Here is a 14136-nt window from a genome sequence, read left to right on the forward strand (position 1 = left end):
AAGTGCAGGTGCCAATACTCCTGCAGTTGGCCGGAGTTCTTGGCGTACGGAGACTGGTGCCCTTCGCGGGCCTACCCCGCCGCCGACGTCGCGCCCTGCCACCTGGGGTGGGGCTGTTAGCTTCCGAGGCGCCGAGGCCGGCAGGATGCGAGCTCCATCAGAGTTGGACCGTCTGGCTTTCTCCTCCCGAGTCGCAGATGGCCGCGGGACCCCCACTTCCTCCAGCAGTCCCCTGCCGCCGCCACCATCACCGTCCCCAGCAGCGGCGGCTGGACGACAGCGCCGTCACTGGTTGGATTGGAGCCGGCGGCTCAGACGGGACACCCTGGGGTGGGGGAGTGGGGGAGGGAGGGTGTGCGAAAAGGGGAGGTCAGTGTTGGGCGGGCACTCGGGGGACCCGGCGCTGCCCCCTCCAGCAGCAGCAGCACAGCAGCATCCACAGCCGCCGCCGCAGTCTGAGCGGCCGCAGCAGAGCGAGCGCGAGCTTCACCAGCTCCGCGCGGCGGAGAGCAGAGGGGCGGCGGCGCCCGCCCTAGCCGAGCCGAGCAGAGCCGAGCGCGCAGCCGGGCCGCCGCCGCCGCCTCGCAGATGCCATCACAGCAACAAAGAGCTCGCTGAGCTGAGAGCCGCGGCGAGAGCTCGCCTGGAAGCCCTCCACGGTGTCCGCTCCAGGAGCTGGGTGACAGCAGGAGGAAACGCTCCGGGGGTCTGGGGGAGGGGAGGGGACAGGAGATGGCCAAGAAGAGAAAGCCCCCCAGCATCAAGGGTGAGTTAACGCTCCATTCTCACCTCGCTCCATCCCACCTCCCACCCGCCGACCGCCCCTGTGGCTAGCCTGTTTACATCCGGGCTTGGCCAAGTGGAAGGCTGCCTGCTGGGGAAGAGTTTTCCTTCTCCGGGAGGTGGGGAGAACTGTTGCACCTTCCTTTACCTCCGGGGACACTCCGATAGGAGTTTGTCCCCTTTTTGTAACCCGGGGAAACCTGGAGACTCTTGTCCTCACCCCACTCCTTTCCCACTCCAAGAGCTTGGGTATCTGTTGCACCTTACCCTCTCAGGGCAGTGGGGAGAGAAGCGACTCGGCTCCTTGGGTCTTAACCTTTTCGGAATCAGGCCGTGTGTGTGTGTGTGTGTGTGTGTGTGTGTGTGTGTGAGAGAGAGAGAGAGAGAGAGAGTTTTTCGAGGTGCATCTCTACTACTCTCTCCTCCCAACCTCCCTCCTCCCTCCGTACCTTCATCCTAGGGTGACAAGTTCTGCATCAATTTCCCCAACCTCCAGCCTCAAGAGGAGATAGGAGCTGTCTGGCTCTCCTTTTCCCCATGGTCAAGGGGATTTGCTTACGGGTCGGGTCCCTGCAGGCTTTTCCCCTCTTCCCGACCTGCTGAGGCGGGCAGTGACTCCCGTCGTTGAGGCGGGCCCCTGTTGCTCCTTTGGAACCAGGGCTTCTAAAGTTGGAAAGTTCAGAGGGGGAGAAGCGCTGGCAGGGAGGATAAGGATGAGCTTGTTGCTGGGGTGACTTCAGGCATCGCGGCGTGGTCGGGAGCTGGACTCTGGAGGGAGCCTCGTAGGCGGCGTCCAGCAGGAGCTGGGTATCCAGGACTCGCCCAGCGCCGCGCTGCGCGCAGGGAGCTGGTGCATTCGCCTCCCGCGACCTCAGCGCGGACTAGCAGAGGTCGCCGCTGGCCGGCTGCCTAGCGCTTCGACTCTCACGCCGGGGAGCTAGCGGTGGCGGAGAGGTGGTCTTGCAGCACTGCAGAGAGGTGGAAACGAGCTCGGCACCATGCGCGGTGAGGAAGCCTGTGCTGGGGGAACTGCACCGGAGCTTGGTGGGAAGGGGGAAGCAGTGGCCTTTGAAGTTGGATTTCAACCCAATGGGCCTGATAGCCCGGGAGGCGGAGATTTATCGCGCCTTGGGGTTTAATAAAACAGGACCACACTCTGAGATGCGAAGGGATGTACTCTTGAAAATATAGGTTTGGTTTGCAGCAGCGCTCCAGGCTTTGGCTCGCTGCTTCCTTTTTTCCCCAAGTCTTGCTTGTGGGAGCTTAGCTCTACTCTAGAGGTCACTAGGGGGACACAACTTTATCTTGGTGCTTCAGCTTGCCTTTTAATTGCTGCGGAGTACTCAAATCACTTATTGGAAAGGGTTTCAAACCATGATCCTTAATCTTTTAGATGTTGCTACGAAACACCCAGGATTTTCTCTTTTCTGCTCTAAACTATAACAGATATATAATTTTAGTGCAATGCATTTCTTTAAAAATAATACAGCTCCTGTAAAATAGAAAAGGCCTTAAACTTGATTTTTTCTCTCCCAATGAATTAGTACATGTTTACAGTGGTAGATGACTAAAGAAAGAATGAAAGAATATATTCATATATTCATCTACAAACAATTTTCTTATGATAATCTCAAAGAATTAGTCTAAACCCAGATTGACAGGGTGCATTAGCTGCACTTTTGGTTCACTCCTTTTTATGGAACCATATCGCACCATGAATGAAACAGAAGGATTGGTTTTCAGCACTGCTGAACGGCTATCCATTGGCAGAAATACATTTCATACCCACCCCAAACCTTGCAGATTGTAAATGATCCATGAAGAGTGGAAAAAATTTTCCAGTTTTACAATACATGCTAACTGGAGACAATCTTACCCTGAAATTAATCTTGGTAGACATGCAAAAAGATACAATTGAGGCCAAATTAATAAGTGAACTAGTATAACAGTTTGATGAAACATATCTCATTACTACCCTCCCTGAACACAAAGTTTTTGATTTGTAAGCCAAAATAGGATTGTATTTCTTTAAATTTAACTAGATGGTGAACTAATTGAAGACCAGTAATTAATAGAGTTTTGTCATTTAAATGTTAAGAGATTTTTTGGAGGAATTAATAACCAGGCTTTCCTAGGAAATGTCTCAAGAAAGTTTATTGTAGTTCTTTAAAAATAAGATTTTCTCATACTACATGTTTTCTTTAAAAGTTATGTTATTTAACTCTTACTGATTTGTGTGTGTGTGTGTGTGTGTGTTTCTCTCTCTCTACTAATGCTGAGTTTCTTTTTCTTTAAACCAGATTACCATTTCTTTCTTAGAAGAAAATAAACCTTTGAGAAAATCCTTGGAGTTTCCCTTTAGCAAAGCACAGTTAATTGTGATAGTTCAAAGGCAAGCCCAGGAAGTTGGAATCCATTAATTTGCCTCAATGTTGCCTTTTAAGAGGAGCACTCTACAAAAGCATCTGACTGCTGGCTTGCTGAACTGCTCCCAGACATCTGCTTCTAAGCTACAACCAACTTAAACCAAACTGCTAAATGCTAGGGCATTTTTGTTTGCCAGTTTAGTTTTTTTGGCAGGCTGGGGTGAACTTTGTGAATAATAAACTATACGTTTAGCAACATCCCGCCTATGTTGGTTATCCTCTATCCAGAGCTGTTTTCTCTGCTTAGCTACTCTATGTGTGGGAAAAGATGATTTGTTAGAGCATGTGACAGGCAAGTTGCTCATTGGCTCCTGTAGTCCTTGCAACAGACACTGTACATCTAGAAAGCTAGAAATTGGCCAGAGGGAAATATTCTTTTAATATTGACAGAAGATACTAGCTTTCATTTGTGGCACTCATTAAAAGACATTTTATAAAATGACCTTTATAGAAGAATATTTGTCAATCCAATATTTATAATATTTTAATGAAAAGATATGCTGTAGTCCATTTCAATAAAAGTCTTATAAAAATAGGTTAGTTATATTGATTATAGTGATACTAACCCTCCTCCCCCAGTATTATTAGTACAACAAGGATTCTCATTCACATTTAAAGGTTAAGTTATGCTGGGATTCATCTATTTATGCATTCATTCAGCAATTTTATTGACTACTGGATATGTACTAGGTTCTGTGCATTGATAAACATGATACCCAATGAAGGGTATATTAAGAGGGAGGCTTGGAAAGACTAGGTAAACAAATACCTGAATAAGAAAATTTTACAATGATTAATATCATGAAAATAAAATAGGACATATTATGGAAAGTGATTGTGGGGTTACTTTATTTGTGTGTGTGTGTGTGTGTATGTGTGTGTGTGTGAGGTTACTTTAGATTGTGACATTTGAGCTGGAAACCAAATGATGAGGAATTTACCTGCCAAGAGCTGGAACATGGCTCTGCAAGCCTTAAGGCAGGAATGAGATTGTGGCTTGGCATGTTCAAATACAGGAGAACTGCCAGTTTGGCTGGAGAGCAGTATGTTAGGTAGAGACTGGTAGGGAGAGGCCAGACTTTTTGGACCCTAAATAGGAGTTAGATTTTAGTTTAAGTGCAGTGAGAAGCCTATTGGATGCTCACTAGGCATTTAGGGCTTCATTCTCATCCTTGAGGATGGTTTCAGGGAGAGCAGTTTTCCTACGTCAACACCCTACGCCAAGTAAAGTCCCTACCCAATGAATTTCACTTTTCTAAAAGGTCTAGTTATAATCAAGGAACTGAGACCTCCTGCTGAGAGCCCTCTTACCTGCATTATTTGGGGCTGAGATGTTGATAGCATTTCTAGGAATCTCTGCTTAAGGAAACAATTCTAAAGATAATGAGGACTATTAACAATTCAACATTTTGGTAAAAGTCATCATCCTCATTCCCCATCCCCCAACAATCCTTTCAAAGCAAGTAAATCTTAGGAAAAGCATATTGTAATGGTAGAAGGGAGGAGTACAAAGAGCCTAGAACAGTAGGTGGAATGTGGAAGGCAGCAGGAGAGGCTCCTAGGTAACCGAAAGGGGTCCATGAAAGAAGAGTGATGCTTGGAAAGGGGACATGAGAAAGCCTCTGAGACAACATCAGCCGGTTCATGATTTTGCCAAGAGAAGCAGAAGCCTGATGTGAGAGTGTGCCAAGAGAAACACTCTAGTTCAAGCACTAAGGAAGTTCAAATCAGGGTATCTTTATGCTTTTGACTGCTTTTTACTTGTGAAGCATTTATAACAATAAAAGCACACAGGCTTTTAAAAAAGCTGTTTGATTTTACTTATTATTAGGTAGCTCTTATGGATTATAAACCTCGCAGATGAAAATAGCATAAAAAAAGTAATAATAAAAACTGCTATTTGTTGGAGATATCTGCTTGACATCTAATCAGCAGGGAAATTATACTCCTGGGTCTCTATCTTGCTGTGGAGATGTTGGCAGTGGGGAAGGGGGCAGGAGATTGGGTCTGTTGGATGATTTTCTGCCCCATAAGCATTTATTCCTTGAAGGTGCCATGGTATTTAGAAGATGTGTAAATCATAATTTTAAAGCCCTCCACTGCCTCTCCACCTTCACCTGTCTGCATTTTTTGCCAGCAATTAATAATGAAAACTATGTTAGGAATTTTTGTAGCTTCAGGACATTGTTTAGTCCCCTCATTGTTTAATCCCTGTTTTCTTTGTGCTCCGTTGGACTCTTGAGGCTGGCAGGGCTGGTAGTACTCAGGGATTATGTAACTAAGAATGGATTTGGTCCTTAGTGGTACCATAACACAATGTGTTTATGACATCAGATTTTTTTCATAGCGCTGAGAGTCATAGTAGGTTAGAGTTAAAAGAAAGGCTCAGTGTTGATAGAGTTAGTGGAGAAATGCTATAGTAAGAGGTGAGTAATGCTGTCAAATATGAATAGTCTATATAAGGAATTTGGTCAAGTGTATTATTTGTAATTGCATATTATGTATAAGTCAGGATATGTCTCTCTATATATCTAGAGAGAGATATGTATATAGGCATATCTTGATATGTATTTAAACTAGAGCTCAGTTCCCAATGTCAATTCAGATTTCACTCTGTACATGCGAGTGTGATCATGTCTGCATTTTATATATAAGGAAATTGAGACATAAAGATAGTAGGTACTTTCTTGGGGTCTAAGAATAAATTTTGTACTGTGGATAAAGGCATAACCAAGCTGTATGACACACTCTCCTTTGATTATGTTCAGTGTTTTTTTAAAATTAATTATTTTAATTGGAGGCTAATTACTTTACAATGTTGTAGTGGTTTTTGCCATACACTGATATGAATCAGCCATAAGTGTACATGTGTTCCTCATCCTGAACCCCCCTCCCACTTCCTTCCCCATCCCGTCATCCCTCAGGGTTGTCCCAGTGCACTGGCTTTGAGTGCCCTATTTCATGTATCAAACTTGGACTGATGATCTATTTCACATATGATAATACACATGTTTCAATGTTATTCTCTCAAATCATCCCACCCTTGCCTTCTTCCACAGAGTCCAAAAGTCTGTTCTTTATATCTGTGTCTCTTTTGCTGTCTTGCATATAAGGTCATCATTACCATCTTTCTAAATTCCATATATATACGTTACTATACTGTATTGGCGTTTTTCTTTCTGATTGACTTCACTCTGTATAATAGACTCCAGTTTCATCCATCTCATTAGAACTGATCCAAATGCGTTCTTTTTAATAGCTGAGTTATATTCAGTGTTTTATTGCCTGTTCACTTTCCTCAAGATCTCTCAAGTCTAACATAGAAAGGGAGATCAATTTTGCTTTTTCATGCTGAATCAAGAGGATGATACACTTTCCTCAGAAGTATCACAACTTTATTGTTTGTGATCCACTTTAAAAATTAGAAATACATTGCTAACAAAGTAGGCTAACTGCCCACAAATGCTATGGTGATATTGTACAGAGGTTTTAGGGCCTCTCTAGGGATAGGGAGGTCAGACAAAGTGAACAAATATTCTCATTTTTTGAAGTGGTATAATTTGGAAAAGATGCATGTGGGTCCCCTCTGAGGTAGATTCAAGTCATTTTGCCATTCACGTGGAAAGCCATTTGCCTACTGTGGTAGCTTTTAGATGGCGTCAGTTTTTTGGCTCCTGGTGTTCACACCCTTACATACTCCTGTCCCACACTGAGTTGGGGCTGTATGTGGCCTGTAGCGTGTGGTGGAAGGCTATGTTGTACATAAAGACATGGCGGCTTCTGTCATGCTCTTGTATATCTGGTGCTCTCTTATACTGCTCACTTTGGGGAAGACCAGCGGCCAAGTTGTGAAAGCACTCAGGCATTCTGGTGGAGAGGCCCATGTGGGAAAGAACTGAGGCCTCTTGCTAAGAGTCAACTTCAGCTTGCCCACCTTGTGCACGACTTACCTTAGGAACAGACCCTCTAGCCCAGTTAAGCCTTCAGGTGTCTATAGCCTTAGCCAACATCTAACTGAATGTCATGAGAAATCCTTACCTAGGTCTACCCAACCAGCCTACTTTTGGATTCCAATGTTGCAGAAACAGTGAGAGATGGTAAATGGTTACTGTTGTGCTGAGCCACTAAAATTTGTTACACAACATTGGATAATCAATATATCTGTGGTTCATTACTTTTATACCTTTATCTTGGGAGGTAGGGACCCTCTTATTGGTGTGTAAATAGTAGGGGAGACCATGTATGTGTGAAAAAACATATACAGTTTTAAAACCTTCCACTATAACAATTTACTTATTTATATAATTTTTGTATGTAAAAGATTAATATATCATTATTAATCTTTATATTTACATATCTTTTATATATAAAAGATTAACTTTCTTATTTATATAATTACTCCAGGGTTTCCCCTAAGCTAGCTGCTACTTCCAGGCTCCTGGGAATAAAAGGAACACTGAATTCACAGTCTTCATTACTAGTCTTGGCATTGGCCCTGAATCTTAGTTCTCTTTATTACTTTAGAGAGCTGGGCTAAAAACCTGAAGTTCTCTTTTCCCTGTTTCCCTTAAGTTCCTTTCAGTAGCTTGATTCCTTCTCCTCCACTTCTTTGATTGGTCCTAATCTCTGCCCTCTATAGTTCACTTGGTTTGGCAGGTACCTTCCAAATAAAAGCCCCACCAAACGAAAAAATGAGAGTGATAGACTACAAATGCTCCCCAAGTCCTCCAACAGCCCTCCAAACCCAAAAGACAAAAAGTCCCTTAAAACCTAAAATCTCCCAGTAAACCCCTCTCCAGCTATATTTATCTACTTCTCCCTACCAAGGAGTCCCTGCCCCCTCCCAGCCCAACTAGTCCCTTGATATATAACAAGGAGAGTGAGAAAGAGGATAAAGTAAACATGAAGAAGCCTGTGATTGCTTCTACTTCAGTGTAGAATACTAGTCTGCTTTATTTCAGCCCCTCACTCATTTCTTCATTCACTTGACAAATATTAACTGAAGACTTACTCTGTGCTAGAAGTGTATTTGGGATACAAAATGGAGCCTTTAGGTAGGGAAGACAGACTATGAATAAACTGTTGAGATTTAAAATTGAAATGTACCATGAGGAAAAATGGAGAAGGCAATGGCACCCCACAACAGTACTCTTGCCTGGAAAATCCCATGGATGGAAGAGCCTTTGTAGGCTGCAGTCCATGGGATAGCTAAGAGTCAGACACGACTGAGCGACTTCACTTTCACTTTTCACTTTTCACTTTCATGCGTTGGAGAAGGAAATGGCAACCCATTCCAGTGTTCTTGCCTGGAGAATCCCAGGGACAGAGGAGCCTGGTAGGAGGCCATCTATGGGGTCGCACAGAGTCAAACACGACTGAAGTGACTTAGCAGCAGCAGCAGCAGCATGAGGAAAAAAATAGAGCATGATCTGGGGGATTTGGAGGGCTGGTGATGGCCTGATGTGGGAGGGTGAGCTATTAATATGATGATTGCTGCTGCTGCTGCTTAGTTGCTTCAGTTGTGTCCGACTCTGTGCGACCTCATAGATGGCAGCCCACCAGGCTCCTCTGTCCCTGGGATTCTCCAGGCAAGAACACTGGAGTGGGTTGCCATTTCCTTCTCCAGTGCATGAAAGTGAAAAGTGAAAGTGATGTCGCTCAGTCGTGTCTGACTCTTTGCGACCCCATGGACTGCAGCCTACCAGGCTCCTCCATCCATGGGATTTTCCAGGCAAGAGTAGTGGAGTGGGGTGCCATTGCCTTCTCTGAATAGGATGGTTAGGTAGACTTAATTGGAAACATAATATTGAAGGAGACAAAGTAGTTTTTATGGAGGAGGAAGAATCTTTCAGAAAGAGATAAAAGCCAGGGCAAAGACCCCCTGGTGAGAGTATCCTGGCATGTTTGATAAACAGAAAGGAGAGTGAGTGAAATTAGTAAAGAGAATAGAAATAGGAAAGGGGGGCAGAACAGTGAGGGAAGACTAGATCACATGCGGCCCTGTGGGCAATTTTAAAGACTTTGACTTTAATCCTCAATGAAATGGGGCATCATTTAAGGTTTTGAACAAAGGAATAATAGGCTCTGACTGACAGTTTGAAAAGAATTGCTGTGGCTACCATGTCGAAAATATCCTCATGGGGCAAGAGAGAAGCTAGAAGACCAGTAAAGAGTCTTGCAATGTTTCAGTTGAGAAATGATGGTGGCAACTATCAGGGCGGTAGCAGCAGAGGGCCTGAGAAATGGAAAGACCCGGAATATATTTTGAGGGTGGAGCTAATACGGTTTCCGGAACTAACAGGCTGTGTGAGAGAAAGATATGAGTCATGGATGATTCCATAGTTTGTGACCTGAGCTACTAATAGGATGGAGTCGTTATCAGCTGGTATTGGAAGATTGTGGATGGGGCAAGTTTAGTGAGAAAGGAGTTCAGTTTTTTTTTTTTTTTTTTTTAGGAGATCCGTTTTGGACACATATGAGTTGAAGTGTTCATTTGATTTCAAGTGGAGATGACAAGTAGGAGGTCAAACACATGAATCTGGAGTCTGGGGGAGAGGCTGGGCTGATGATGTGAATTTGGGAGACATTGGCACCTAGGTGGTAAGACCTTAGGCTGAATAAGCACTCATTTCCTGGCAAGTGAGTAGTCTGAGAGACATGATCTAAGCCCAAGGTTACTGTATTATTACGAGGGAAGGGAGATGGAGTGGAAACTGGTAAAGGAGATTTAGAAAGAGCAACTGGTGAGTAAGGGGAAAGTCAAGAGTGTGAGGGGTCCCAGAGCCAAGGGAGAAAGTGTATCAAAGTAGAAAAGAATAATCGACTGTGTCAAATGCTGCTGATGAAGTAACATGAGGGTTAAGAAGTGACCATGGCATTTATTACTGTGAAGGTTACTGAAGACCTTGACAAGGGCAGTTGGAATAGGTCAAGAGAGCATGGGAGGAGAAGAATTGGAGACATCAGAGTCAACTCTTTGGAGGGGTTTTGTGGCAAAGGAAGCAAAGAAATGGTGCTGTGGCTGGGAGCAGTAGTCATCAAGAAAAAAGAAAACTTTTTTAAGATGGGAGAAAGGATGGCAGGTTTCAGTCCTTGCTTTTGTCATTTGCTTTGTGAGGTGGTCTTTAACTTCTCTTTCACTATTTTTTTAAACCATCGAACTGTACACTTTTTTTTAATGGATTTGTTTATTTTTGGCTGCACTGGGTCTTTGTTGGTGCACTTGGGCTTTTCTCTAATTGCGGCAAGTGGGCCTACTCTCTAGCTGGTGCTTAGGCTTCTTATTGTGGTGGCTTCTCTTGTTGCAGAGCACGGGCTTTAGGATGCGTGAGTTTAGTTGCCCCACTGCGTGTGGAATCTTCCTGGAGCAGGGATGGAACCACGTCCCCTGCATTGGCAGGCAGAATCGTAAGCACTGGACCACCAGGGAAGTCCTTTCTTTCACTATTTTAAATTTTGGCTGCTTTCTAGGACAATTTCTTGGGGAGATAAGGAGGGAATTAATGTACAATGGTTTTGTATTACTTAGTTATAAGGATGTTTCTTTTTTGCCTTTTATTTCTGTAAACAGATTATCTTTAAAAATATTAAATATAGTATGAGAAGAGAAACAGAAATGGATTTCCTGATGAAATATTTAATAAAATATACCACGGTAGGAGAAAGTTGCCATGAGAGGAAAGTGTGCCAGTCATCATGTTGCTGACTGTGGCAGTCCATTCTGTCAGCTGGAAAGCTCAGAAGGAACTAAGGACAAGTTTAAAAATATTTTGTGTAGGGGCAAGCCTGGTCGTTCTTGACCAGAGGCAATTTTGCAGTGTCTTGAAGACATTTTTGATTGTCATTACTGGGGTGGTGCTATTGGTTTCTGGTGGGTAGAGACCAGGGATGATGATAAACATTTTGTAATGCCCAGGACAGCCCTCACAACAAAGAATTATCTGGTTCAAATTGTCAACAGTGCCAAGGCCAAGAAATCCTGGGATAGCCCCACCATTTTTTTCATTCTTTCAGAGAGGAGCTAGCAAGCTCCTTCTGAAAGAGTCTGTTTGACCTATGCCATTGTTCTACGTTTAGATGAGGCACAGCTGTTTAAAAATTAAATTCAAATAAAGACAGGCTTTTTTCTTTTTGTCTTTGCTTTCTCTCCCCACCTCCCTGTCCTGCCTTCTGTTGGTTCCCCTTGTATTTTACTATTTTTATAAACTTGCATTGTTTCCCACTGGGCCCATGACATTAGAGGGACATTAAAGTTATGGTAAAAAAAAATCCTTGATTCAGTTGGGGAACCACAATTTTATATTGCTGATTCCTATTCTGCATCTGTCTGACAGTTTTATGAAAGAAATAATCAAGAACAGGATGATTTGTTAAGCTCTAGCTCTTTAATAAGAAAGGCTGGGTAGTCTCTCAGCCATTTTTCCCGTGGCCTCTTTTGGCCATTAGGACTTCAGTCGCACCCTTCATAGTCCGACTGTCGATGTGTGCATTATCTGACAAGGAAGACTCTGAACTAAGTCACGACTGCCCTAAGTGCTTGTTGAGTGAAAGGATGAGAAATTTTAAATCCAGTCTTATAAGAAGCAATTTAAAATTTATGTATTTAAAAAACTTGAAGGACAGGTTCTTTTTATGTACATTTGGCAGTTCATTGGATTGTGTTTGAATGTCCAAATCCAGAGATAAAAGTAAGATTTTTAAATTGACATTAAAAGTTTATTAAAAGTGTATTATCACTCTAGGCTTGCCCTACAAAAAAACTCAACAGTCATGAAGTTAGCCTATATATACATTTTATTAGTATTAGTTTAAGAATATCATGAATCATAAAATTAGAAAACACTATAAAAGCTACTTAATGAACATTCATACTTCACAAGTTCTGGTATTAACAGTACTTTTCACTTTGCATTAAGTTCTTTTTTCTTTTTATCCACTGTTCTCATACTCTTATTCATACTTACTTTGTTTGGCTGCATAAAAATGTTATCACATTCTTTTTCCATGGCAATGACTTTGATTCTGCTGATTTAACACCTTTACTGTACTGAAAGAATATCTAGGACTAAAAAAGAAGCATTATGTTATTTAAAAAAGATCTTTGTTCATAAATAAACCTGTCCAGGGATATCTTAGTTGTGGAAGGTAGGACAGACTTGAAGTTATAAAGAGTGGTGTTGCATATACCTACGGCTGATTCATGTTGATATGTGGCAGAAACCAACACAATATTGTAAAGCAATTATCCTCCAATTAAAAATAAATTTAAATAAAAAAAGAATAATGCTGGAATTCACCCCTTCTCTTGCCCTTCTTAGTCTTAAGAAAGACTTACATTAAAATACATGCAATAGAAATTCTGCATTGAATAATTATCATACTTCTGACACACAAACTTAATTTAGTAATCTATAGACACAACACAAAGACAAAAAGACATGTGGTTCACATGCCAAATTCTAAGGTCAAGACTGGTTATGTTTTAACCTCTGTAAATTCTCTTTACCTGATTCTGAATCAATGCCTTAAGTATGATGGATAAGCAAATTAATTGACTATACATAAGTTTATATGGATCAAGAGAAGCATGTAACCTATTTAAACCATTTGGCAAACAAGCCATTTTTAAGTTTTTGGCAGCACTAAATGGTAGAAAAGTATATTAATTAGAAATAACTTACTAAAACAAGCCTTTGAAGAATTCTAATGGTAATATTTTTAGCTAATTGTTTATATTATGTTAAAGTAATGGAATATCTTTTGAATATTGAGAACTTTCATGAGTCTAGGCTTTCTTCCAGCTGGTCCTATTTAATGTGGTTTTATGCTACATCTTGTATTTCTGAAAACTGGGTATTTGTATGTACTAAGACCCTGATGCTGGGAGAGATTGGGGGCAGGAGGAGAAGGGGACGACAGAGGATGAGAAGGCTGGATGGCATCACCGACTCGATGGACATGAGTTTGAGTGAACTCTGGGAGTTGGTGATGGACAGGGAGGCCTGGCGTGCTGCGATTCTTGGGGTCGCAGAGAGTCGGACACGACTGAGTGACTGAACTGAACTGAAGGCTGAAGAACCTTGAGAATGGCCACTGACAGACCAGAGGTCAAGTCAACCATCAAGAATCCCTCAGGGATGGGAAGTTGGCACGATGGTATCCTTGAGTAACTTGAAGTTAGGGCTGTTTATGAGGAATCTCCTCATGTAGGGAGGAATAAGCATGTAGTCTTTTCATTCCTATCAGATGAGATCAGTCGCTCAGTCGTGTCCGACTCTTTTCAACCCCATGAATCGCAGCACGCTAGGCCTCCCTGTATATCACCAACTCCCGGAGTTCACTCAGTCTCACGTCCATCAAGTCAGTGATGCCATCCAGCCATCTCATCCTCTGTCATCCCCTTCTCCTCTTGCCCCCAATCCCTCCCAGCATCAGAGTCTTTTCCAATGAGTCAACTCTTCGCATGAGGTGGCCAAAGTACTGGAGTTTCAGCTTTAGCATCATTCCTTCCAAAGAACACCCAGGGCTGATCTCCTTTAGAATAGACTGGTTGGATCTCCTTGCAGTCCAAGGGACTTTCAAGAGTCTTCTCCAACACCACAGTTCAAAAACATCAATTCTTCGGCGCTCAGCCTTCTTCACAGTCCAACTCTCACATCCATACATGACCACAGGAAAAACCATAGCCTTGACTAGATGAACCTTTGTTGGCAAAGTAATGTCTCTGTTTTTGAATATGCTATCTAGGTTGGTCATAACTTTCCTTCCAAGGAGTAAGTGTCTTAATTTCATGGCTGCAGTCACCATCTGTAGTGATTTTGGAGCCCAGAAAAATAAAGTCTGACACTGTTTCCACTGTTTCCCCATCTATTTTCCATGAAGGGGTGGGACTGATGCCATGATCTTCGTTTTCTGAATGTTGAGCTTT

At 42.8% G+C, this 14136-nt stretch overlaps 1 protein-coding gene across 3 annotated transcripts in view; it reads left to right on the forward strand.

Moving 5' to 3' along the window:
• Positions 1–667: 667 nt before the first annotated feature.
• The window catches only part of SLC44A5 (solute carrier family 44 member 5), a 431009-nt gene continuing 417540 nt past the window's right edge, over positions 668–14136 (forward strand). Inside the window, exon 1 of one of the 3 annotated variants that reach the window (XM_070786302.1) lies at positions 668–766. In XM_070786302.1, the coding sequence (XP_070642403.1) occupies positions 733–766 (34 nt within the window). In that variant the 5' untranslated portion in view covers positions 668–732. Of the gene's footprint in view, positions 767–1590; positions 1789–5576; positions 5636–14136 lie in introns of those variants that run through there. The other 2 variants (XM_019957254.2, XM_070786303.1) reach the window with 2 other exon arrangements.

This window comes from Bos indicus, chromosome 3, assembly GCF_029378745.1.
Source record: "Bos indicus isolate NIAB-ARS_2022 breed Sahiwal x Tharparkar chromosome 3, NIAB-ARS_B.indTharparkar_mat_pri_1.0, whole genome shotgun sequence".
NCBI classification, from domain to species: domain Eukaryota; kingdom Metazoa; phylum Chordata; class Mammalia; order Artiodactyla; family Bovidae; genus Bos; species Bos indicus.